The sequence below is a fragment of the Geotrypetes seraphini genome, chromosome 1 (genome assembly GCF_902459505.1).
Source record: "Geotrypetes seraphini chromosome 1, aGeoSer1.1, whole genome shotgun sequence".
In the NCBI taxonomy this organism is placed as follows: Eukaryota; Metazoa; Chordata; class Amphibia; order Gymnophiona; family Dermophiidae; genus Geotrypetes; species Geotrypetes seraphini.
In genome coordinates this window covers 475,507,934-475,534,998 of record NC_047084.1, presented here as the reverse complement: position 1 = coordinate 475,534,998, position 27,065 = coordinate 475,507,934, and the positions used below count along the sequence as shown (strand labels likewise).

General features: G+C 40.4%; 1 protein-coding gene across 5 annotated transcripts in view; it reads right to left on the bottom strand.

Annotated features, from left to right (window-relative positions):
* The window catches only part of DOCK8 (dedicator of cytokinesis 8), a 414,444-nt gene that overhangs the window by 141,949 nt on the left and 245,430 nt on the right, over positions 1 to 27,065 (bottom strand). For all 5 annotated transcript variants that reach the window (XM_033924987.1, XM_033924968.1, XM_033924979.1 and 2 more), the window contains 3 exons: positions 19,047 to 19,189; positions 14,502 to 14,684; positions 1,367 to 1,502 (listed from right to left, as the gene is read on the bottom strand). In XM_033924987.1, coding sequence (XP_033780878.1) covers positions 1,367 to 1,502; positions 14,502 to 14,684; positions 19,047 to 19,189 — 462 coding nt within the window. The remainder of the gene's footprint in view (positions 1 to 1,366; positions 1,503 to 14,501; positions 14,685 to 19,046; positions 19,190 to 27,065) is intronic.

Below are 27,065 nucleotides of genomic sequence, written 5' to 3'. Positions count from 1 at the left end.
AGGCTAAACCTCAGCTACTAACACACCAAATTAGAATGCAAGTCCAATGTCTCATAGGACAATGCAAAGTTCAAAATTAGCGATCTTAAATTTCATGTAATATTGCAAAAGTCAGAAGAAAGGTTGCCATTCATAAACAGTGTTAAGACTACGAGGCTCTAAAGTTTGTAAACGATTGATCCATTGTTGCTCTTTCTGCCATAGCACTCTCCTAATGTCTCCTCTCCTTAGAGATACAGCCAACTTCTCAATCACCCAACATTTCAGATTCTCGAACCTATGTTCGTGTTGGACACAGTGGGACACTATAGGAGCCGTCAACTTACGAGTGTTTAAACAGCTTTTGTGCTCCGTCAATCTCACTGTTAAAGTGCGTGAGGTTTGGCCTACATAAAGCAGGTCACATGGACACTGAAGAATATATATAATGTTCGTTGATTGACAGGTAGAGGTATGACGTAAACTATAATTCTTGCCGTCACTCGGATTATTAAAGCTAGAGGCAGTAACCATAATGTTGCAATTAGAGCAATGGCCACATGGGCTGTGTCCCAGTACATTATCCATACGAGGCGTTCGTTATGCGAGGCACCACTGTATCTATCTTTTGTAAGCGTGTAGGGGTCCATAAAACTCTATGTAACAAAAACATCCAAGTTTGACTCATAGATGCTGACTTTGTAGATCTTAATCTCCAGGACCAAAATCGTGGCCACTGAGATTCAGAAATTGTCTGACCAATCTCAATACTCCAAATATCCCTAAGTCCAGTTTTCTTTTTTTTGTTTAAAAATCCATTTAACAATTTATACCATTTTGCGGCTTGGTGACCCAAAAAAATCCGCCTGGAAACATAGAACCTGCAGACTATATTGAGTATTAAGAGCTTTCCATACAAATATAAATATTCTTATTTATATGTTAAACCTTCAGTATAATTTAGACAACCCACCCTCTCCCCCCATTTGCAAATATACTTCCAATAGAAAGATCTAAAAACTTGGTTGTTTACACAATAGCTATTCAGACCAGTTCCCTCAACTATTTAAATATCTATCTAATCCTAACTAATAGTACTCTTTCCATTCGATCTATTAGATGTTATCTTATTTTTTAATTAATTGTAAACCGAATCGAGCTCCTTCAGGAAAGGATTCGGTATATAAATTGAAGACTAGATTAGATTAGAACACTATCAGCAATGAGCACATCCTAACTTTGATGTCTCAGTTCTGATCTCTCCATTCTATGTAAAATAGGGTTCCATGTGTCACTACTGAGCTGTTCTTTATTTTGTTACTGCTGCTTTTATTGACATCTTTTAGTCAACTGGACGACTTTCAGATAAGCCAATGAATGGGTGTACCTGAAGGAGTCTTGCAGCGTCTCATCATCTCCCCACGGGCTCCTTCACCTCTCAGCAGTGCTTCTTCTAAACGAGCCTTCACATCTCTTGATTTCTGTAGGACCAGTGTGCTGACTTTATCTGAGGACTGTTTTCCCTGGGCAGAAGAAAAGAGGCTGGATTTATCAGCTGTCCCCCACTTCATTAAACAATTTTGACTTCAGACATAATCATGACAGCACATTTCTTACTCAACTGTAGTCTTTAAACTCTGTAAAAGGAGATTATGTACTTACCCTGATAACCTCTTTTCCAGTAGATAGATAGTTGGGTTATTTCCAGTAGACAGTAGTTGGGTTATTTCTCTTTAGCCGCATGCTGAGAAATCCACTCCAGATTTTTCACTCTGCTTCTGTTATACTCCACTGAGCTCTATAGCTCCACCTTCAGTCAGAATCCAAGTACGTAGAGCTTTTTTTTTATGGGCACAGATATTGTGTGTGTATTACACATGCACAATATCTGACCCCATTAAAAAAAAAGTCGTGCTAGAACACCCCCACCCCCAACAACAACCCCCCTTCAACCCCCCAAACTTAAAAAAAAAAATCAGCAGGGCAGGAGGGATGCCCACTCTCTCCTTCCTCGTCCACCCAGACCCCCTCCTGCTGATTTTATTTTTTAAGTTCGGATGGGGAAGGGGGCCATTGTTGGGGGAGGGGTCCCAGCACAACTTTTTTTTTTTTTTTTTTTTATATATTATTTTTTATTTTCAAATTTTACAGAAAGTGTACAACATGTTAAAATATAATTGATGAATATACAATAACACTTTTATATCTAATACATTATGTTCTAAATATATTTTTATCCCCTCTCCCTCCCCCCACCCTTCTATTATATTTCATTCATACATAACATATTGTATAATATATTTTAACATATTTATGTAAAAATTATTTTCATTACCCCCCCTATGTGTGTCATAATAGAGATATTTGAAAGAAGAATAGAAGAAGAAAAAAAACCTACTATTTACTCATTACAATATTTTGTCAAAGGCCCCCATATTTTTTTTTATGTTGAATCGATTTTTATTATCAAATAACACAGAACAGACCAATATGTCAGAACCACAGTAACAGAAGAAAACATCAGAAACAAAAGAGAAGATCCAACAATCCCACCCACACCACCCCCCCTCCCCAACCCCCCTAGTCTGAAACGAGAAAAATGGAGTGCAGTAGGCTTGGACTCAGATAGCCCACTGCCCAAGACAATGAGTAACACCATCACGGAAAGAAAGAAGAAAGAGAGTAAAGACGAAGAAGAAAGAAAGAGAAAGAGAAGTATACCTGGCGCCCCTCAAGGATGGAAAACAAGCCCAGGTCTCAGAAAAAGTCACAAGGAATTTAGAATGTCACTTCTAGCCCGAGGTGATAATGAAAAAAGGTAAGAATCCCAGATCCGAAGAAAGAGTCGCCTCCGTCGTAAGCTAGAAGACGCATCTTTACACTCCAGCAGCAGCAGAGCATGCAAACGATTCCTCCAGTCCCAATAGGAGGGAGAAGGTTCCCCAATCCACACAGATAGAATAACTTTCTTCCCCAAGACCCCCACCCGTCTCATAAACTGCCGCTGACCCGAATCAGACAAGCGGAAGGCCTCATATTTATCCAGCAAGAGACCTGCGGCTGAAAAAGGTAATGCTGTGCCGAAGACGCCCTCCACATAAGAGACAACCTGCCGCCAAAAACGTTTGATTTTCACACAAGACCAGAAGGCATGGATAAACGAATGAGGTTGCTGGAGGCACTTAGGGCATAAAGGAGAGTCCGTGTAACCCGAATAATATAACTGACTTTTCGTAAAATAGCCCCGATGAAGAACCCTAAACTGACACTCCCGTAGATCTGCATTAACGGAAACTCCCCGGATTCTTGCAATCAAGGAAGGGAGGTCTAACGCGTCCCGTGCTATCCCCAGATCCTGGCACCAACGGGCGTGTAGGACAGCGCGGTCAGCCGGACCCAATAATCGATGGAAGTCCTTATAAAGACCCGAAACTGTAAACCCATCTTCCAAGTAGGGGTCCAGCAGCGCCGCAAATCTGTCCTCAATAGGAAAAGCCAAAGCGGCTCGGGGGAGGGATCGAACATAATGATGAAGTTGTCGAAACGCGAGAAAGTCGCCCACAGAGAAAACACCCGACCGGACCATAGCATCCCAGGACAGTAAAGAACCATCTGCCTGGAGAACATGGGTAAGTAACGTTAAGTCCCGGGATGCCAATTTACGAAAACTAGCAGTCTCCATGCCCGGGCTGAATTGCAGATTCCCCTGAATAGGTAAGTATCTAGTAATCGAGGGAGTACCACCCCAAGAGTCCAACACATAAGACCATATAACGCGTAGCGAGTGCGCCCCCGAAGAGCCGCCGGCAAGGCAGAACGGGGCGTGTGCACCAAAGACAGAATATGCCAAGGTGCAAAAAATTCCTTCTCATAAACTTTCGGAGTAAAATCCTGACGATCCGAAAGCCACTCCCCCAAAAAGCGCATCAAACAGGCAGCATTATATAACCGAAAATGTGGTAACCCCAGTCCCCCTCCTCCCCACGCGCCGAGCAGATAACGCAGCGCCACCCGTGGTCGCTGCCCCCCCAACAGAATCGAGAAAGCATAGAATGTAACTTAGTAATATCCCGTTTCAAGAGCCATAAAGGGAGCAACTGCAAAGTATAAAGCCATTTTGGAAAAAGGACCATATTAAACAAATTGATCCTACCCGACAAGGACAAAGGAAGAGGAGACCAACGAGCAAAACACTCAGCCGAAGAACTGAACAAAGAATCAATGTTAACACGATACAATTTGGACGTACGAGGCGTCAGCAGAATCCCTAAATAACGAAACGAAGACGAAGCCCATTGAAGGGGAAAGGGTCCAGGCCAAGAGTCCCGCAAATCCGAGGATGTAGCCAACGCCAGAGATTTATCAAGGTTAAGCTTAAAACCCGAATAGTCTCCATATTCTTGAAAAGTGGCCATCAGATTGGAAAGAGACAGTGCGGGTTCCGAGATATGGACCAGGAGATCGTCCGCAAATGCCGAGATTTTAAATTCGGAAGAACCAATTCGAATACCCGAAATAGCTCCATTAAGCTGAATATCACGGATCAAAGGGTCTAACGACAGAGCAAAGAGCAATGGGGAAAGGGGGCAGCCCTGACGCGTGCCACGACATATGGGGAATGAAGGAGAACAAAGTCCATTGGCCCAAACAAAAGCTGTAGGAGAGTGATAAAGCACCCGAATCGCATCCTGAAAAAAGCCCGTAACGCCATACCGAGTTAAAACCTCAAATAAAAAATTCCAAGAGACCCGATCGAAGGCCTTCTCAGCATCGAAGCTGACCAATAGAGAAGAAAGTTGGGTTCTCTCCACGAATTCCAAAGACGCCAATATAGATCTAATGTTTTTCACACTAGTACGCCCCTGCACAAAGCCCACCTGAGGGGAAGCAATCAACTCAGGAAGAACACAAGCCAATCGATTAGCCAAAACCTTGGCGAACAGCTTGGCCTCCACATTCAGCAGCGAAATGGGGCGATAAGAAGAAGAGAGGGCTGCATCCTTATGAGGTTTCAATAGCACAACTATTTGAGCCGAAGTGAGTGACTCTGGAAGGGCACCCCCCCGAATGGCTGCTGTGAAGGTATCAGCCAAGACTGGAGCCACCGTAGGAAGCAGGAGTTTATAGAATTCCATCCGAAAACCATCTGGTCCGGGGGCCTTTAACAAGGGCCCCTTCTGTATGACGCCTGCCACCTCCTCAGCCGTTATAGGGGCATTAAGTTTAGCTACCGCCCTATCCGACAGGCATGGAAGGGAGAGGCCATCCAAATATGCCGTGCCGTCCATTAAATCCGATTGCTGTGAATAAAGCTTCCTATAATAGTCAAAAAACACTGCATTAATCTCGGCATCCGTCCTGACCAGACCCCCCCCTGCCGATCGAAGTTGCAAGATATGTGTACGTCCTGCCGAACGACGGACCACCTTTGCCAGAAGCGCCCGTTGATTCCCGTGGCGAAAAAATTTGTATCTATAATAAGCGAGCGACTTGACTGTTCTAGCATGCAGCAATTCCTGAAGCTTACACTGGGAAGCTAAGAGCTAGGAACGCAAAGAGGGAGCGTGAGATATACTATAAAGCCGACGGAGGTTACCAATCCTACGTTCCAACTGTAAAAGCTCCCTATCCCGAGCACGACGTTGATGGCTGGAATATGCCATAATCTCACCGCGGAGGACCGCTTTCGCAGCCTCCCAGAAAAGCGTAGAATCAGCCCGATGGGCAATATTATGGAGTTGATAGTCAGACCATTTTCGAAGCAGGAATTCCTGAAATTTCGAGTCCTGATACAAACGAAGCGGAAATCGCCAACGGAAGGATCCCGGTGGAGAGACATCCAAATGCAAGAGTAACAAAAGCATGGCATGATCGCATACGTCAAAGGAACCAATCGTGGCCGATTCAATCTGAGAGAACAAAGCGCTAGAGGGCAGCCAGTAATCAATCCGGGATAAGGACGCATGGGCTCTAGATATATGAGTGTAGTCACGCTCTCCTGGGTGAAGCGTCCGCCAAACATCAATAACATCCAAGGATGAACAAAGTAAAGAAATACCTTTAGAAGGATGCATCCGATCATGGGGAGCAGGAATTGATTTATCCAGCAAGGGGTCATGAACACAATTAAAATCCCCCCCCACGAGCAAAGGCACATCCGACTGTTGGCCAAGAAGGCGAATAAGTGAGGAGAAGAATCGAGAGTCATAGTTGTTAGGAGCATAAACATTACATAGAATCAGGGGCCGACGATTAAATAGTGCCTTGGCGATGATATACCTACCTCCAGGATCCGTCCACTGCTGTTGAATAACAAAGGGTAGCCCCTTCCGAATCAAAATTAAAACCCCGGCCTTACGGTTGCTCGCAGGTGCCCCCAAATGCTGACCAACCCACCAGGTCTGAAGTTTAGCATGCTCCGCCGCTGACAGATGCGTCTCCTGCAGAAAGGCCAAATCCGCTCTCTGACGGTTCAGGGCTCTCAAAATCTTATGTCGTTTAATAGGCGAAGTGACACCATTTATATTCCAGGAAATACATCTAAGAGGCTTCATAAGAAAAAGGATATAGACAAAAATCAGGCAAAAATCCAGAAAGAAAACCAAGAGCAAGGCCGTCCCAGCCAGCGACCAGCTCCCAGAACCGCAATCTAGACCCGAGCATCCACCAAAGGATAAAGGCCAACCACAGGGCACCAGGAATACGGAAGGAGAAAAAGAAAAGAAGAAGAAAGAGAAAGCGGAAAGAATAGAGAGAAAACAGAAGAAACCCCCAGCATATCCACCCCCCCCACCCCACCCCCCGCCACCCCTTCCCCATCCCTCATGCGACCCACTAGTGGTCCAAGGGTCCTGTGGAACAGCTCCCAATCCCCCTCCCAGCAAACCAAACCTATAAGAACCACCCCCAGCCTCTCACAGCAATCCCACCGATACACACCCAATTGAAAGTACCCGGAAATCCCACCCAACCCATACATAAACAAGTCCTATAACCTGCGTGATGTCCATTAACAGGTTGAGCAGTAAAATGGACAACCACAAGTCGTAGCCATGTATTGCTCTAAAGCACTATATAGTGGCTGAAAGAGCCCCCAAATGTACCCCCAAAACCACCCACCCAACATGCAAACAGTCCCACCCTCATCCTTTCATACACACCACTCCCTCATCCGGTCAACCACTGCAAGAAGGAAGTACCCCCCCTCCAATAAAGAACAGAGCATCCCCTTCAACACAAACAGGCTCTCCCCCCTAACCATCCATACAGTCCCCAAAAGACGGAAAAGAAATGTCCCACAAAAGTCCACAGCAATCCATCGCCCCAGGCTCCATGACAAGGCCTGCATGCCAGCAAGAAGAAGACACTGCAACGATCAGGCCCCCACAAGAGCAGGCCAGCAAAGGCCCCCATATTTTTATGAATTTAATATATGTCCCTCTTTGTATTGCTATTTCCATTTTGTATATATGACATATGACATAATGTATAATTTAGGTTATTATAATTTTTCCAATTGTTGGTTATATGTTGAATGGCAACCCCTGTCATAATTAATAAAAGCTTGTTATTTTCTGGTGAAATTTGACTTTTTTTCCTCATCATCATTCCAAATAATATTGTATCATATGATATTGCAATATGATTTTCCATCAATTTATTAATTTGTGGCCAAATTGAATTCCAAAAAGTTATAATGTAGGGACAATGATACAATAAATGATCCAATGTCCCTGGTTCTAGATTACAGTGCCAGCATTTATTGGACTTAGAACTGTCTAATTTTTGCAAACGTGTAGGGGTCCAAAAAGCTCTATGTAATAAAAAGAACCAAGTTTGTCTCATAGATGCTGACACTGTACATCCCATTCTCCAAGACCAAATTAGTGGCCATTGAGATGCATTAATCTGATGTCCAATCTCAATGCTCCAAATATCTCTTAGACCATTTTTTGGTTTTTTATTCAAATATCCAGATATTAATTTATACCACAATGCGGCTTGATGTCCTAGGAAGTCTGCTTGAAAACATAAGAACTTTAAACTATATTGATTATTTAATGTTTTCCATTCAGGGAACCCAACCTGAATGGCCTGCTTCAATTGCAACCATTTAAAACTTTGTGTTTTACTTAGACCAAATCTATGTTGCAATTGTGAAAAATCCAGCAGTTTACCTTCTGAAATAACATCATCTAGAGATCTAATGCCTGCAATAATCCAGTTCTTCCAAAGGATTTGAGCTCCGCCAATTTTGATCTTGGAGTTTATCCATATAGATTGATTAGTTGATTTGTTTATTGGGATAGGTGTTAATTTATCAATAAACCTCAACGTTTTCCAAGTATCCATTAATATTTTATTTTCTCTGTATCTTCTAGGTATGTTAATACTTGGCAAATGAACTAAATTTAGGGGAAACATAAGGCGCCATTCTAAATATAACCAATCCGGTACATTATCCATAAGTTCTGGGAGGATCCAATACATACCCTGACGTAGAATATAGGCTTGATGGTACCTATAGAAATTTGGAAAATTTACCCCTCCCTCCTTAATTGATTTTTGCAAAGTTACTAAAGCTATTCTAGGTGTTTTACCAAGCCAAAGAAATTTTGTTAAAATGCTATTAAGTTTTTTATAAAATGACCCCTGAAAATAAATTGGTATCATACTCATTTGATAGCAAACTACAGGTAATATCATCATTTTAATAGTTTGAACTCTTCCCCACCAAGAAATATGTAATGGGTTCCATTGCTCACATAACTCCGTAACTTTTTTTAATACATATTTTTCATTCTCTTTTACAGTATCTTCAATTGTATTTTTAACTTGAATGCCAAGATATTTAAATCCTTCTTCTTTCCATATGAATGGAAAAGTGTCAAATAATCCTTTTACACAATGAATATTTAAAGGTATAATTTCAGATTTATTCCAATTAATTTTATAACCTGAAAATTTGCCAAACTTATCAATTAATTCCAATAAAGAAGATAAGGTAGACTCTGGATTTCTCAAATAAAGTAAAATATCATCAGCATAAGCCGAAATTTTATTTTCCATATCTGAATATGGAATACCTTGTATCTCCCTCGTTTGCTGTATTGCTAACAATAAGGGTTCTAATACAACATCAAATAACAAAGGAGATAAAGGACAACCTTGTCTAACTCCCCTCTGCAATTGAAAACCATCAGATATCTTATTATTAATATTTAGTCTTGCAATCGGGAAGCTATACAATGTTTTTACCATTTGTATAAATCCAGAACCTATACCAAACCATTCTAAAGCCTGATACATAAAATTCCATTCTACCCTATCAAATGCTTTTTCAGCATCTAATGAAACTGTAAAAGCCGGTTCATCTATTTTTTTTGACAAGTTTAACATGTGAAACAATAATCTAGAGTTATTAGAGGAATGTCTTTTAGCAACGAAACCCGTTTGATGCATATCTATAATATGTGGAAGAGCCTTGGCTAATCTCAAAGCTAAAATTTTCGCCAAAAGTTTATTATCAACATTTATCAAAGATATAGGCCTGTAGTTTGAAACCAAAGTAGGATCTTTATTTGGCTTAGGCAAAACAATTATTATTGATTCAGCCATAGTACCTTTAATATTACCTTTTATAAGTTGTGTCTGATATAAATTTAGTAAATATGGGGAAAGGATATTTTGAAATGTTTTATAAAATTCTACTGTATAACCATCACCACCTGGAGCGGATCCAACTCTAAGAGATCTCAATGCTGTTTCTAATTCTTTTAATGATATAGGTTCATCTAAACTCCGTTTTATATGATCAGGAACCTTAGGTCCATTAATTAAATCTAAAAAATTTTTCCCATCTTTTTGTCTCTCCAAATAAGGCTCAGAAGAATACAGGTCCTTATAAAATTTTAAAAATTGTTTTAATATTATATTTGTTTGATTTGTTATTATACCATTATCATCTTTTATTCCATTAATATTAGTTCTTCTTTTTTTTGCTTTAAGATAATTTGCCAATAATCTCCCCGCTTTATTAGAATTTCCATAATACATTGTTTGCTTGGAAAACAAATCTCTTCTTATCATTTTTGAAGTTAATTCATTATATTTACCTTTTGCTTTCAAAAGAGCTTGTAAAACTTCATATTCCCATTTACTTACCAATTTAGCTTCTAATATTTTTATTTCCTTTTCTAATTCTATATATTGTATTTTAATCTGTTTCCTAATAAAAGCTGAATATGATATAATATTACCCCTCATAGTTGCTTTAAATGCATCCCATACATTCTCTATAGATGTATCCTCCACTAAATTTATTTGAAAGAAATCGTTAATTTGTGTTTTAAAATTTTCCAAAAATTTGTCATCCACAAGCAATGCATTATCAAATCTCCAAAGAGGTCTACCATTCTCTAATTGATCTAATTGTAATTCTATCCATACTCCCGCATGATCAGAAATGATAATAGGATCTATGGAAGCTTTAATCACCTGTTGCACTTTATTTGTTGAAACAAAAATATAATCTATTCTTGAAAATGATTTATGAACCTGTGAACAAAATGAAAATTCCTGATCATTAAAATGAAGAATACGCCATATATCTTTCAAATCACATGATTGAACCAAATTATCTAAACCTAAAGATTTTATACTTTTACCTGGTTTTTTATCCAATAATGGATCCATTACAGCATTAAAATCTCCAGCCACCACTAAGTTAGAAGCAGCCAGTGGTAATAACATATTCTGTAACTTTTTTAAAAATTCTGATTGATTCGAATTAGGGGCATATATATTAAACAACGTCAGGGTATCATTTCCCATACCTATATCAATGTGTATCCATCTTCCATGTGGATCTGAATTTTTTACCTTAATCTTGGCCATACATTTTTTATTTATAAGAATTGCTACCCCTGCTTTTTTACCCTCTGCTGGAGCAAAAAAACATTCCTTTACCCACCCACCCGATAGTTTCTGTGATTCCTTTATATTAAGATGGGTCTCCTACAGACAGTAAATATCCGCATTTTGCTTTTTTAAAAATGTTAATACTTTTTTCCTTTTAATTACGTGATTCAGGCCATTGACATTAATAGAATATATTTTAAAAGACATTATACATTTTAATACTTTTCATTATAATCTTCTTCCCCTCTTCCTTCATATTTAAAATCCAAAAAATGTTTTTCATGACACACATATTTACCCCTAAAGTATCTAATCCCTTGTTTATTTTTTCCTTAATCATTCTAGTAAATACTCTCCTTTTCCCTCCCTTTCCCACCCAATACAATGGCTGCTTAAGGATACACATTGGAATTGTAACCCGAACATTCTCCTCCCCCCTAGGCAATCAATATTCAATATTCAAACAAATTCCCCTTCTATCTGTCTATATTAACCTTTAATAACTTTAGTCATTTTTTCATAAATAAATTTTTATCATCTTTTCTTTATATCATTTTTTTTTCCCCTTTCTTCAGATATTTCAATATTTCATACTTTTATAATTTTTCATAAAGTCATCAAAACCCATCTTAATGTTTTATGTTAAAATATCATAGGTTCTGGTTTAGAAAGAAAAGTTTTTAGTTTTTCTGGATCCTCGAAATACAAGGATTTATCTCCAGATGATACTCTCATTTTTGCCGGATAATATAGACCGTATTTAAAACCTTTTTCTTTTAGTTGAGGTCTCATGTCTAATAGTCTCTTTCTTTTATTTGCTGTATTTTTAGCAAAGTCCGGCAAAAACCATATTCTGGATCCTTTATAATTTAGATTTTTGTCTTTCTTTGCAGCATTTAATATTTCTAATGCTTGTTGGTATCTAAGCATTTTGAAAATTATTGGTCTTGGCCTGTCTTTATTTTCTACATTTTTAACTGGAATCCTATGCGCTCTTTCTATTTCAAGTGGTTGTTTCAAGTCCAGTTGTAATATTTTTGGAATTAAGTTTTCTAGAAAAAGTATAGCATTTTTTCCTTCTAAATTTTCTTGTATTCCAAAAAGTTTAATGTTTTTCCTTCTTCCTCGATTCTCATAGTCTTCCAGTTGATCTTTCAATTTATTTAATTCCAGACTGTCATTTTTGCATCTGTTTGTTTCACTTTCTATGACCTCCATTTTAGATTCTAGTACAGTTGTTCTTTTATTATTAACTTCCAGTTGTCTGTGGATGTTCAATATTTCTTCCTTCATATCTGACATATTGGTTACAGTTTCCTTTAGCATTTGCTTAATTTGTCTTAGTTCTTCCATAACTTCAGCTTTACTCAATATGTCAGATTCTTCAACAGGAAGTGGAATCTTGCTTGGTGTTATTTGATCTTGCTTTTGTCTTTTTGCTGACATACCAGCCTCATTTTTGTTTTGTCTGGTACTTGCCATGTTGTTATTTTCTTTTTCTTAGATTTTTCTTTATTTATATTTATTAGGAGACACAATAGTATCTTTCAGTCACAATTCCCAATAATCTGACTTTGATATCTTATTATATCAGCAGTTTTTCTTGTTGCTTTATATTAGCACTGAAATGTAGTCAAATCTTTGTCAGTCATTCCATCCAAAAAATTTTATTTGTAACTACCACCAATCTTGCACTGAGAAATAACACTCCTCTCTTAGGATCTGTTTGCACTTCAATACTAGCAAGAAAGGCTATCTCAAACCGCCATATTTTAGAAACTAACAGCTTTCCATTGATATCAGACAAAAAGGGAAAACACTTCTTTTTTTTTTTTCTTTATATCATCGGGCAATTCAATGCAAGACCACTGCAATCTTTAAAACAGGCACAAGTTTTTTCTTCAGAGTATTCTTAGAAGCAACTGTCAGTTATTTATCTCCAGTTCCTCTCCGTTCCAGTATTTGAAAAGAAAATGCCGGTAATCTTTTCCTCTGGCTTTCCTCTCTCAAGCCCTGTCTCAGTTTCAGCGGAGGAGGGTAATATTTAATCAAACAGTTATTTCCTCTTTCCTGTAGGTTCCGTTTAGCTACGGCGGCACAAATCTTTTTCAACAGTTACTTTTAACAGCTCTGTCAGTTACTCACTCCCGATGTCGCGTCATTTCAGCGCTGAGAAAAAACCGGCAAACTTTATTTTTGATTTCCCTTTCACAGATCTTGTCAGCTCTTTTTCCCTCTAGCTCCGTTTAGCTTTACTCTCCCCCAATATCTATTCGTTTTAGCACAGAGGGAAAAAGTTTTTTATCAGCCTGTCTCAGCGCTGGCAGGAGAAGGCTGTATCAAACTGTCACAGCTCCACAATCAACCGTCAGCAGACTCACATCAAGATCGGCTTCCTTCTCAACAGTTATTCAGCTTTAGCACAGAGAAATAACAACATTCTTTAGTTTTCAAGCTTCTCTTTCAATATCTTACCCAGGCTTGGCAGTTTATAATATCAGGCTGATGTCCCTTACGCTGAGTTTACTTCAAATATGCCCCGTCGCTCTGGCTATCAACATCCTGTCATGAAAGAACTCAGCATAAAGAGAAACAAACCCTCTCTCTTTACTTTCCTCCTTCAGACTATCATTTGATTCTCAGGCAGTATACTTTTCATCAGTCTTTAAACTTATATCTTTCAGCTTTTCTTCGTTTCAGCACTGAGGAAAAAAAACGGTGCTCTGAATTCTTAGCTCTCACTCTTTCAGGCTTCACATCAACTCCATTATAAGCGGTTATCGTCAAATTTTCACAAGTTCAGCTTCGCTAATGATAATAATTATTTTTTTTATGAAATCATCAAGAAGGGATTAAATTTTTAATCTTTTGTTGCCCAGATGAAGAGGAGCTTCGCGATCACACGTCCATTCGTGTTCGCGTTAAGCCACGCCCCCCCACAGATAGCAAACACACAACATCTGTGCCACTCATCCTGCCCTGAACAGCTGAGTGGCGAGAAGCTGCTTTGCAGCTTCCCCTGCCAGCTCTGCATATGTATCAATCACTTTCTCCAATGACTGATTGGATGGGATTACGGCATGACTCATTTGCATACAAAATTGTTTCAACATCGATCACAATTTTCAAACTGGACAATTCACCTGCACCACAGTGACCCACAGGATTTTATTGGTGGTTTTAGAGCATCCAGCCCTCTACGACAACCCCAAAGGGTTACAGTCAGTGTTCCCTCTAAGCTGCGCTGGCGTGTGCTGGCGCACAAAATATTGCCTCGCAGCGCACAATATCACGTCACAGCGCACGGCGTACGGAGATGGCAGGCCGCGGCGAGAGGAGAATCGGGCGAGTTGGTGCTGGCGCCCGATATTTTTAGCGCACGGGGAAAAAATTTTGCTCACACCACCCGCCCGCTTAGAGGGAGCACTGGTTACAGTGTATTAGTAATTCACAAGATGGAAAATATAATGCTGATAGGTAATTGTAGGTGAACAAACTTTCAGCAAATAATTAAAAACAAACAAACAAACCCGAAACACAACTTGCATCAAGAAGGGAATTTTATAAGGAAAATAGCACAGCTGCTATGTCATACATCTTACCTTGTATTCAAAACAGGAGACGCAGATGTAAAGAAGGTCCAGTATCCTGCTGAGCTGCAGTGGGGGTAGGTCTGCAAACCACTTCTGAATGAGGCTCTGGTCAGCGTTCTTTAGGATCCACAGCAGACAGATTAATAAACTGCGGGTAGTCTCTGGAGTCAGCATGCTATACTGTTTGTAGGGCTGAACAGCCAGGGCATAAACAGGAATTACTGTAAGCATGTACCCTACAAACCACAACTGAGCACAATGTTTTGCTTTTTTTTTTCCAGAATTTACAATAGATTTCTGCTCTTTGAGTCAGCCAGGGCTGGGGAGGTTATGTACTCCCATTGCCTTAGGTACAACATTTGACTGTAAGCTCTCCAGGAACAGGTATACACCTAGTAACTCACCTTAAGCTACTATTGAACAAAAATCTTGATTGATAGATATGCAAGCAACCAATGTTCATATTACTTGGGGGGAGGGGGATGGGGGTTGTCACAGCTCTCACACAACAGCGATATATACTGGCTAGACTTAGGGTGCACATGTACCAGGATCAAGAGGGAACAGTAGTCCATGGCCCCTCTTCAAGCACTGCCTGGGCTAGACAGGATGGGAAATGACTAACACAATGAAGAAACCTCAGATAAATGGGAATGGATCTCTGGGGCTATAGTTCCAGTACTGCTCATTTCCAATTGAGCTTGAAGTCCAAAGTAGCAAGAAGACATCTATATTATACGACATTAACACCTACAAACACATACATATAGACATGTATAATGGAAGTGACAAAATTATGCTTGATATTTCGCTCTCTCGCTTTATATTTCTGCTATGCCGGCAAACTCTGATAATGAACATACATTAAGAGAGAGTGCATGCAATAGAATATATGAACTCTTCAAGTTTAAGTTTTCAAGTTTTAATAAAATTTTGATTAATCGCTTTATCTGGATTCAAAGCGATGTACATCATGATAAAATTACATTATTAAAATTATTACTACAATAGATAAAAACAGACTCAACTTTAGACAGATGCAACGAACTGGAAACATAAGGAATTAAGGGGAGAATTTACATTGTATTAAAAGTCTGGAGAGACATATAGGGAATGGACATGAGGAAGGGTAAGATGATTGAAAAAGAGAAAAAAAATGATTTCTGATTTTTTTTTTTTTTTTTTAAGAATTAATTTATAAATGCGTCATTGAAAAGAAAAGTTTTCAATTTACTCTTGAATTTTTCTATATTAGTTTCTTCTCTTAGATAAATAGGGAAGGAATTCCAATTTTGGGGGGCAGTAACGGAGAACATAAACTGGCGGCGCGTATTTATTATTTTTAAAGATGGGATAGATAATAAATGTTGTTCTGCAGATCTTAAAGTTCTGTTGGTAGTGTAGGGTATTAATAATTTGTGAATGAAAGCTGGTGTTTTAAAGAAAAGGGATTTGAAAGTAAGCAGACCAAGTTTGTATATTATTCTATGGGCAACTGGTAGCCAATGAGCTTCTTTAAGAAGGGGCGTTACATGGTCGAATTTTTTAGCTTTACAAATAAGTTTTATGGATGTGTTTTGTATCATTTGTAATCGTTTAATTTCTTTTTGTGCTGTTCCTATCAGCAACGCATTACAATAGTCTATTTTTGAAATGACAAGAGAATGAATAAGAATGTTAAGAGATTTAATACTAAGAAATTGTGACACAGAACGTATTTGGCGGAGCCTGAAAAATGAAGACTTGATAACACTACTTATGTGTTCATGATAAGTAAGTTTTTGATCAAATATAACGCCTAGTATTTTTATGTTGTAGACCTCTTGTAATGGTTGGCCCTTAATGGAAATTGGGAACTGTAGATTAAAGGTCTCCTTTAAAGGGAAGAGTAATACGTTGGATTTCTTAATATTTAATGCAAGTCTATTTTCATTTAACCAGTTATGAATTTTCTCTAATTTAATATTAATTGATGCTGAATCGGATGGATTATTAGTATCTATGGGATGTAAGAGTTGAATGTCATCGGCATATGCAAACACATTGAAGCCAATGGATTGGCATAAGGTCAGCAAAGGAGAAAGAAATATATTAAACAGAAGTGGAGACAATATAGAGCCTTGAGGGACACCGTAAGCTGTATTAAAAGTATCAGAGGTTGTGTTATTAAAGGAAACAGAAGAGGAACGATTAGAAAAGTAGGATTGAAACCAAGATAGGACTTGGTCTGTTATACCAATTGATTGAAGTCTGTTTAATAGTAAATTGTGATCGATTGTGTCGAAGGCTGCCGAAAGATCTAATGAGATTAGGAGAACTGATTGGTGGTGATCTAAGTAATAATGGATAGTGGTAGTCACACCAATTAACGAGTGTTCTGTGGAGTGATGTTGCCTGAAACCTGTTTGGTTGGGGTGGAGAATGTTAGTTTTTTCAATGAAATCTGAAATCTGATTGAACACGACTTTCTCAGTTATTTTAGATAAAAAAGGGAGATTAGCGATGGGTCTATAATTTGATGGATCTTCGGCATTGATTTTGGAATTTTTAATGATTGGGTGAATGAGTGAATGTTTCCAGACGACGGGAACGGTACTTTGTTTTAAGCTTTCACTTATTAGAGTATGAATTGCTGGACCAAAAATAGTGAAGAAGCGTTTGAGTAAGAATGGAGGAATTGAATCTAATTGAGAACCTTTGATGTTCATGGATTTTATGGCAGATTCTATTTCAAGTAGATTTGGAATTTTGAAATAGGAACATTTTGAAGAGAGCGAGCTAACCTCAATAGATACTTGGTCATGTTTAGTAGGTGAGTTAACGGTGAATGTGGATCTAATCTTATCAATTTTGTCAATGAAGTATGATGCAAGATCTTGAGATGTGAGATTAAGTAAGTTATCTTGGTTTTTTCGTTTGGTGGAATGCGAAATTGAATTTAATATGCGGTAAAGAGTGGAAGAATTTGGAGCTTTCTGGATTAAACCTGAATAATATTTTGTTTTGGAGGAATTAATTTTAGATTTGTAGTATTTGGAATGTTCTTTGTATGATTCAGTGTTAGAAAGGGATTTATTATTTCTCCATTTGCGCTCCAAGGATCTTAACTGTTTTTTGATGAGGGAAAGTTCTGATGTATACCAGGGATTAATAGATTTCCTAGTAGAAATAAGTTTGGTTTGTTGAGGAGCTATAATATCCAGAAGTTGACTGGTGTTCACTGTCCAGAGAAGGAGAGAGTCGTCCATAGAGGTGGATGGAAAGTCTAAGAAGTCTGGCGGAAGTGCAGCCGATATAATACTTGAGGAGAGATTGTTATAATCTCTAAACTTGATTGTTTTTTTAGAGGCTTGAGGTTTTATGTATTTTACTATGTGAGATATTGATATTAAAAAATGATCTGACCAAGGAACTGATTGGCAAAAGTTAAAATGGAAATTATCTAATTGGGAAGTTGAAGAAAATGCCATGTCAATAGTATGTCCTAAATGATGTGTTGGTTCTGATATTAGTGGATACATATCGAGTTGTTCAATGTGAGATAGAATCGTTTTGGATTGAGAGTTGTTTGGATCATCAAAGTGAATATTAAAATCACCTAGAATTAAGGGATTTAGAGTGGAAGAGCCAAAGTCGAGAAGAAGTGATTGTAGTTGGTTTAAAGTTTCGTTATTAACAGGAGGGGGCAAATATAGGAGTATAGCGTCTAGCCTAGGCTTGGTTTGAAAGGAGAATTGAAGATATTCAATAGATGAATTAGTTGGAGAGTAGTCAATGTTTAGTAGTAAAGCTTTACGAAAAATGATAGCTAGTCCTCCACCTCGTTTAAAACGACGATGATGGAAAAGATATGTATATTCTAATGGGCAGCTATAGGAAAGGTAGGCCTCTTCTCCTTCTGTTAACCAAGTTTCAATTAAACACAGTACGTCAAAGGAATATTGCAGAATTAAGTCTTTGATTAAGTGGTGTTTGGTTTTTAGTGATCTGACATTGATTAATCCTATATTAAGATGCAAACTATTAGAAATGTTTGAAGGAGAGATAAAGTCAGATGTGGTGTTCTGAGGAGAAAATAAAGGGATTTCTATACGTTCGGGTATGCGTGAATTAGAAGATTGATTGGTTCTTTTAAGAGGTCTGTTTCCCCAAATGACTGAGAGAGGAGAAACAGAATTGTCCATATTAAGTAGAGATGGTTTAAGATCTAATTGGTGAAGTGTATACGTTGGATACAGATTAAGTATGGTTGCAAGGCAGAACCAGATTGAAAGAGTATTGGAAAAGCGACGTGAATTAATAAATCTATATGGTAAAGTGATATGATGGAGTATATTAAAGGCGCACTGTAGTAGCGCACAAAGGAGCGCATTAAGGAGTGGCGGCGGGGGGGCCTTGAGAAGAACAGCAAGGGGGGCGGAGTCCACAGCGGGCCGCTAGAGTCAACCTAAGCTTGAAGACTGGCCCCCCAAAATGGGCTCTATGGGCTTCATTTACAAAGGCCTCAGTCATGGAATAAGAATTGCTAGTGAGCGGAATATAAGACAGACATACCAGTGAGGAGAGTGTCGTGGCATGGGGCTTCAGGAGGCTGAACTGATTTCCTGCTATGGCCAAGGCCACGTTCTGACTGATGGTGCTCGGAGACTCCGGCTCCTCCTCCACACTTCGACTCTTCCCGCTCCGAGAATCTGGAACTGGAGTTTAAAATGTTATCTTGTATGAGTCATGGAATCTTTCAAGGCAAAACTGTAAAGCTGCACGCTTAGAAGTATTTTAAAACAGATTGCTGATTTTACCAACAAAAACCAGGGAATATGTCTCACCACATCTCATGGAGTTACAAGAGATAACACTGTGTTATTAGAACTAGATTGATTGAGAAAGGGAATTCCTGATTATGTCTTTCAAAACAATTGTGGGTATAAAATTGTTCAATCAATTTTTCAAAGGGTGTTTTACAAACACCAGCTGGTGGAATCTGTATAAATCACCTGTCTAGCTTCAGAATTTATAAGGATCGTGTAAGGTTCAATATCTGACTGACTGGCTTCATACTATCTCTATAACAGGGAGTCAAGCCTGGGATGGAACGAAGGCAGGAGTGAAAATTATGGGGTCAATATTAAGTAGTAAATACAGGTAGTCCCCGAGTTACAGATGCCCGACTTAAGTACGACTCATACTTAAGAACGCAGTTGTGGCTTCATTTGATTTCACTGAGCAGTATTTCCATAAGAACAAAAGAAGTGCCATCTCTGGAACAGACCCTAGGTCCATCAAGTCCATCGATCCACACATGCGGAGGCCCTGCCAGGTGTACCCTGGCATAGTTTTAGTCCCCATTTCATTCTAAGCTTCTCATAAGGAGATGTGCATCTAGCTTACCCTTACCTCTGTCACCTTATGCCACTCATAAGGAGATGTACATCTAACTTATCCTTAAATCCTAGAACGGTGGATTCCGCAATTACCTCTTTTGGGAGAGCATTCCAGGTGTCCACCACTTGTTGCGTGAAGCAGAACTTCCTGATAGTTGTCCTGAACTTGTCCCTCCTTAGCTTCAGTCCTTGTCCTCTTGTCCGTGTCACATTGGACATTGTAAATAATTTTTTTTCCTGCTCTATTTTGTCGATTCCTTTCAGTATTTTGAAAGTCTCGATCATATCCCCTCGCAGTCTCCTCTTCTCAAGGGAGAACAATCCCAGTCTCTTAAGTCATTCCTCGTATTCCAAGTTCTCCATGCCCTTTATTAGCTTTGTTGCTCGTCTCTGCACCCTCTCGAGCATTTTTATATCCTTCTTTAGGCATGGAGACCAATGTTGGACACAGAATTCCAAGTGTAGTCTGACCATCACTCTATAAAGCGGCATTATTACTTTCTCCGATCTACTCGAGATTCCCTTCTTTATCGTGCCTAGCATTCTATTCGCGTTCTTCGCTGCCACCGTGCATTGCGTTGACGGCTTCAGGGTCCTATCGATTAATACGCCCAGGTCCCTTTTCTGTTTGGTTTTTCCCAGAGTTGCACCTGACTTACTATAATTGTGTTCCTTATTTTTTCTGCCTAAGTGCATCACTTTGCATTTTTCCACATTAAACTCCATCTGCCATTTATCTGCCCAATTCTCCAATCGGCTCAAGTCGCTCTGGAGTTCCTCACTGTCCTTCTGCGATTTGATTGCCCGGCATAGCTTTGTGTCATCTGCAAACTTGATGATCTCACTGGATGTTCCATTCTCCAGGTCATTGATGAAGATATTAAATAAGATGGGCCCAAGTACCGAGCCCTGGGGCACACCGCTAGTCACATTCTCCCAGTCTGAGAATTTCCCATTTATGCCCATTCTCTGCCTTCTGTTCTCCAGCCATTTGCCTATCCATCTTAATATATCTCCTTCTATTCCATGGCCTTGCAGTTTCCTGAAGAGTCTTACGTGTGGAATCTTATCGAACGCTTTCTGAAAATCCAAGAATATAATATCCACCGGTTCTCCATTATCAATTTGTCTGTTCACTGTCTCAAAAAATTGAAGTAGGTTCGTCAAACATGATTTCCCTTTCCTGAATCCATGTTGGCTGGCTCTCAGGTCATGTGTGTCTAAGTGCCGAGTTATGCTATCCTTGATCAGTGCCTCAACCATCTTCCCAGGGACCGACCTGAGACTCACAGGTCTATAGCTGCCCGGTACTCCTCTTGATCCTTTTTAAAATATCGGCGTGACGTTCGCTATTTTCCAGTCGTCCGGTATCTGTTCTGCTTTGGTTGACAGGTTGGCAAGTTTTTGCAAGAGTTCTCCGATTTCCACTTTTAGCTCTTTCAAGACTCTCGGATGAATTCCATCTGGTCCAGGAGATGTGTCACTTTTGAGTTTGTCGATCTGGTGGTAAATCTGGTCCAAGTCCACTTCTGTGGTAAGGCTGTCCTCTATTACTCTTTTGAATACTTTCACTGCTTCTGAAATTGTTGCAGTGTCTTCCTTTGTAAAGACAGACGCAAAGAAGGAATTTAGTCTGTCTGCTATTTGTTTGTCTTCCTTGATGTACCCTTTCCTTCCCTGGTCGTCCAGTGGTCCCACTGCCTCTTTTGCGGGTTTTCTCCCTTTCACATACCTGAAGAAGGGCTTGAAGGTTTTGGCCTCCTGCGCTATTTTCTCCTCATAGTCCTTTTTGGCATCCCTCACTGCCCTGTGACACTTCTGATCATCCTTGTGTTTGTTCCAAGTTTCGGTTATTTTCGTGCGTTTCCATGCTTTAAGGGAGTCCTTCTTTTCTTTTATGGCTTCCTTAACCTCTTTAGTAAGCCACACCGGCTCTTTTGCCTTTGGTTTTCTTTGCTTTGGACATCCGCGGAATGTAGAGGCTTTGTGCTTCCGTGATAGTATTTTTCAGAAGGGATCATGCCTGTTCTACCGTTTTGACTTTGCCCATTTTTTTCTTGATCCGTTGTTTCACCATAGTTCTCATGCTATCATATTTTTCCTTTTAAAGTTTAAAGTAGTGGTTGATGTTTTAGTATCTTTCCTCTTCCTGACATTGAATTTGAAGTTGATCATGTTGTGATCGCTCATCCCCAGCGGGACTGTGACTTCTACTTCCTTAGCCGGCCCTGTAATGCTGTTTAGGACCAAGTCCAAGGTGACGTTTTCTCTTGTTGGCTCTCCCACCAATTGTTCCAGAAAGCAGTCCCCTAGCACTTCCAAGAACATTGCCTCCTTGCCACAATTTGAGGTTCCTAGGTCCCAGTCTATCCCCGGAAAATTGAAATTCCCCAAGATTACAACATTACCTGTCTTAAATTTGTGTTTAATTTTACATTACATTACATTACTGATTTCTATTCCACCTCAACCTTGCAGTTCTGGGTGGATTACAAAAGAGACAACTGGACATTTCCAAGTCTGATTCCTCCCCCTGTCCTGGCGGTCGGTAGTAAAGGCCAATCTTTGTGTCAGCACTGTTGTGTCTGAGAATCTTTATCCAGAGGGATTCCAGCTTCTCTTTCTCTTCCGTCATAGTCACTCTCACAGATTCTATTTCTTCACGAACATAAAGGGCAATACCCTATATCTCTTCTGTACAGTTTGTATCCCTGTAGTACTGTATCCCATTTGTTTTCATCATTCCACCAGGTTTCCGTTATGCCAATGATTTCCAGTTTGTCGTTTCTTGCTATTGCTTCTAGTTCTCCCATTTTGTTTCTCAAACTTCTAGCGTTCGTATACATGCATTTGAGTTCCCTGTGTGTTACCTTCTTGGACTCTTTAAGCTTAGCAGTCTCCCCTGGTTCTTTCACGGTATCCTTTTCTGCTCCTGTGTTGTCTCTCTTATATGCTTTGTGGTCGTCCCCTCCTGTGTCTGAGTAGTTGTCCGTAGTTCTTTTTTGGGACATCCTGTCGCCTGGACCATCAACTGGTGGTCGACTGTTGGCTTTCCCCTATCCTTTAGTTTAAAGCCTTCTCGATGGCCTTCTTCATGTTGCCTGCCAATACTCTTGCTCCTTCCTCGTCGAGGTGCAGTCCATCCTTCCTGTAGTACTTGCTTCTTCCCCAGAACGTTGTCCAGTTGCGCACGAAGTCAAAGCCTTCCTCTTCGCACCATCGTCTCATCCAGGTGTTGATCGCTTGCAGTTCCCCTTGTCTCCTTCCATCCGCTCTTGGTACTGGGAGGATCTTGGAGAAGACCACCTTCACCTCCCTGATCTTCAGTATTCTTCCGAGTGAGCAGAGCTGGCCTTTCATTTCTTCCCTGTCATACTTCTGTCCGCTCACATCGTTGGTTCCCACGTGGATAAGCACAGCAGTGTCCTCTCCCCCTGCGCTGTCTATGACCTGGAGATCCTGTTGGCCACATCTTTCACTCTTGCTCCCGGCAGGCAGGTGACGATTCTATCCTCTCTCCCTCCTGCGGTGTAGCTGTCCACATGCCGTACGATGGAGTCTCCAATGATGATCCCCATCTTCTGTATTCAGTGGTTCCTTGGGGGTCGTAAGTCCACATCCATGGTGTAGGACCGATCTTCTCCCTCCTGTGATACTCCTGAAGTTGTTTTCTGCTCTTCGGGTGGGGGGGGGGTGTCCCTGTGCAGTCTCCCTCTTACTCCTGGAGTGTGATCGCCCCTTGTCTCCGTTTCCTTCTCTCCAGAATTTGCAGGGGTGTCTTCTCTTCTCTCGTCCAGGCCTTCTTCCTGAGATGTTTGGGAACAGTTCTTCACATGCTGCTGGTGTGCTTCCTCAATGTATCTTTCTAGTTCCTTGACCTCTTCGTTTGGACTGAACTGCACTAGAAGCTTCTCATGTTCGCGGATTTCCTCTTCAAAGGTGAGGAGTTCTTTTAGATTCAGCACTGTCTCCTCTAGCAGCCGGACCTGCCCTAGTCCCCGAAGGGAGGTAGTCATACATATTGCAGCCGGTGCAGAAGACTGGAAAGCTCACCTTCTGGCTTCTTTGGGCATCCATCTCTTGTCCCCCTTCTGAGTTATTTGGGCGAATCGGTTGTGGACCTTCTGTCTCTGTCGTCTGGATGTTTTCTGGCTTCTTGGTTTCTACCTTCCTTTATGTTGTGAGTCTGCTAGTGTTACTGTTTGATCTGCGTCCGCTAGTGTTACTGTGTTAGTGTCTGTGAGTGCTTATTTCCCCTCTAGGTGTGTGGTATGCGAGAGAGTGTGTGCCCTGCTGTGTAACTAGCTAAAGACTGGGTCTTGTGGCTGCCTTCCTGCTTGTTGCGAGTCTGCTGGCTTACTGTTTGTTCTGAGTCTGCTTGTGTTACAGTGTTGGAGTCAGTGAGTACTCGTTTCCCCTCTAGGTGTTTGGTATGTGAGGGAGTGTGCCCTGTTGTGTAACTAGCTAAAGTCTAGACTTTGTACCTACCTTCCCGCTTGGTGTGTGAGTTTGTTGGTAATACTCTGCTGGTGCCCGAGTTTCCCGGCTCCTTCTACGGGCTCGCTCGCTAAGGCGAGCGCCTTAGTCGCTCGCCTTTGTTGTGCGCCGAATGGTGGCGCACCGGTGGCTCCTCCCCCTTTTAAGGGGGACATAGATTCCTACACTTCTCCTGCAGCAGATTCAGGAAAATTGAATAAGAGATCAGAAAGGTACTTGAGTATTATCTTAGCTAGGGTAGGAATAGAGAAGCAAGTCTTGTTATATCAGTGGTCTCAAACCTGCGGCCCAGCAGGTACTATTTTGAAGCCCTCAGTATATTTATCATAATCACAAAAGTAAAATAAAACAGTTTCTTGATCATACATCTCTTTAGCTATAAATTACAATATTATTAAGACTTAGCCAAAAGGAAAGATTTATAAACTATAAAGAGTTTTACTTCATGCAAAATTGTCATTTCTTTAATAAGACATTAACTATTTTTTCTGAAGCCTTCCAAGTACTTACAAATCCAAAATGTGGCACTACAAAGGGGTTTGAGTTTAAGACCACTGTGTTATAACATGTGCAGCCAATGTCCTTGTGCATATGTGACTAGCAAGTTAGCTACTTCTTCCATTAAAGACCTGGTTGAGAAGCCATGCTTTCATCTGCTTCCTGAAGAGATAGTCTTGTGTTTAGTGTTTTCAGGGAGTGCTCAGGTGTCCTGTAGTAAGTTCCAAATCAGTGTGCACTATAAGTATTTTAAAATTTTTGTTAGAGGGGGTGTAGGCAGAGAGCAGTTAGTGCAGGATTACTGCGTGAACCTGTGGATGGGCATTATCAAAAGAAACGTCTAAGTCTGTTTTGGGCCTAAGTCACAAGTCACCCAAAGTCGGACATGGGAAAAGGTCCATTTTCAAAAAATACGTCCAATGTTGGGGTTTTTTTCACGAAAATCGTCCAATTGTACGTCCAGCTGTCTGATCGCCCAGACTGCTAAGTCGTCCATATTTATACCCCATTTTCATCCAAAAATTCATCCAAGTCACAAACGCCTAGAAAAATACCTTTTGGGTGAGGGAGGGGCCAGAAAAGTGATGGACTGGACACCCAGACATGGCACCAGAGTAGTGGGGTACCTTACAGGGCACTGCTGTGAACTTCACAAAAAGGGTCCCACATAAACATTTCACTACAGCTCCCTTATAGGTCATGGAAAGCCCCCCCAAAACACCCCATGAATCTACTAGACCTACCTATCTACCACACCAATAGCCCTTATGGCTGCAGGAGCCACTTACATGGCAGTACAAAAGGGTTTGGGGTTTTTTTGGGGGGCGTGCACATATTTCACCATGAATGCAGTGATTAGTGTGGCTTATGGGCCTGGGTCCTCATCTCCATGGTTCACTAACCCACCCCCAAGACCTCTTAAGCCACCTCTGTGCAGTTCTACTAGGCTTTCCTATGCCAGGCTGCCAAGTGCTGATGTTCTGGAGGCAGATATGCAAAGTTGTTATTACGATTTTTATAGGGGGGGGGGTCAGTGATCACTGGGGCAGTGTGTGGGGGTCTGTACTTTGTGTCTGCAGTGCTTATCTGGTCACTTTGGATACCTTCTTGTGACTTAGACCTGGTTTTAGATGGCCCAAGTCACAACGTCCAGGTTCCGTCTAGGCAGTGTTGTAAAACTTTTGGTTATACATGCAGTACGACTAAGTCTAGGATGGCCCACGTCCCGTCCAAATCCCGCCCTCATCACTCCTCCTGACACGCCCATTTTAGCTCTGGTTGTTCAGCAGCACTGTGAAGGCCTAGGTCGTTTTTAAATACGTCTAGAACTCGGTTTGATTATTGGCACTTGGACGACATTCTCACTGATCGTCTAAGTGCCGATTTAGGCAGGTGTTTAGACATATTTCTGTTTTGATTACGAGTCCCTTATTGTCTACAAAAATAGGTGTTGGTAAGTGCTCACATGGTAATTTTTCTTTTAATGGCTGCATGCTGTGAACTTTCTTTAATGGAGAATGTTCCCTCTTTCAACCGATCACTTTTTATTTCTCTCATGTTTCACATAGCACTCTTAAAAACAATACATCGATGCAGGAGTTCACTCAGTTACCTCATTATTTCTTTATTGGGTCATTTTTTTTCACTTTTTCATAATTTTTTTTTTTTCACATAACTGCAATTAGATATTGTTTAGTATCGGGTTCGATACAATCCTGCAAGAATTTTAGATTTTACAACAGTTTAATAACATAAGGCTGGGGTCAAACCAATGGTCCATCTAGCCCAGTAGCCCATCCTCATGGTGATAATACCTTATGCACATCTATGCATACATTTAGGGCTCCTTTTACTAAGGTGCGTTAGGGCCTTAATGTGCAGAATAACGCGCACTAAATTGCCGCGCGCGCTAGACCTTAACGCCAGCATTGAACTGGTGTTATTCTAGAAGCGTACCGTGTGATAATTTTGTGCGTGCGCTAAAAACGCTTGCGCACCTTATTAAAAGGAGCCCTTAGATTTTGACATTGCCGTCCTTATTATACAGATTGTGTTCAGCTAATAGTGATTTTGCAGCACTAAACACACCTTTCATACATATTCAATTTCTGACTCCACTTATTTCTTATTAAGCAGAGCTAGTGCCTAGGTCTGGTTTATATAGTTTCCCATCATTTTTTGGGGGGACGCTGTAAAG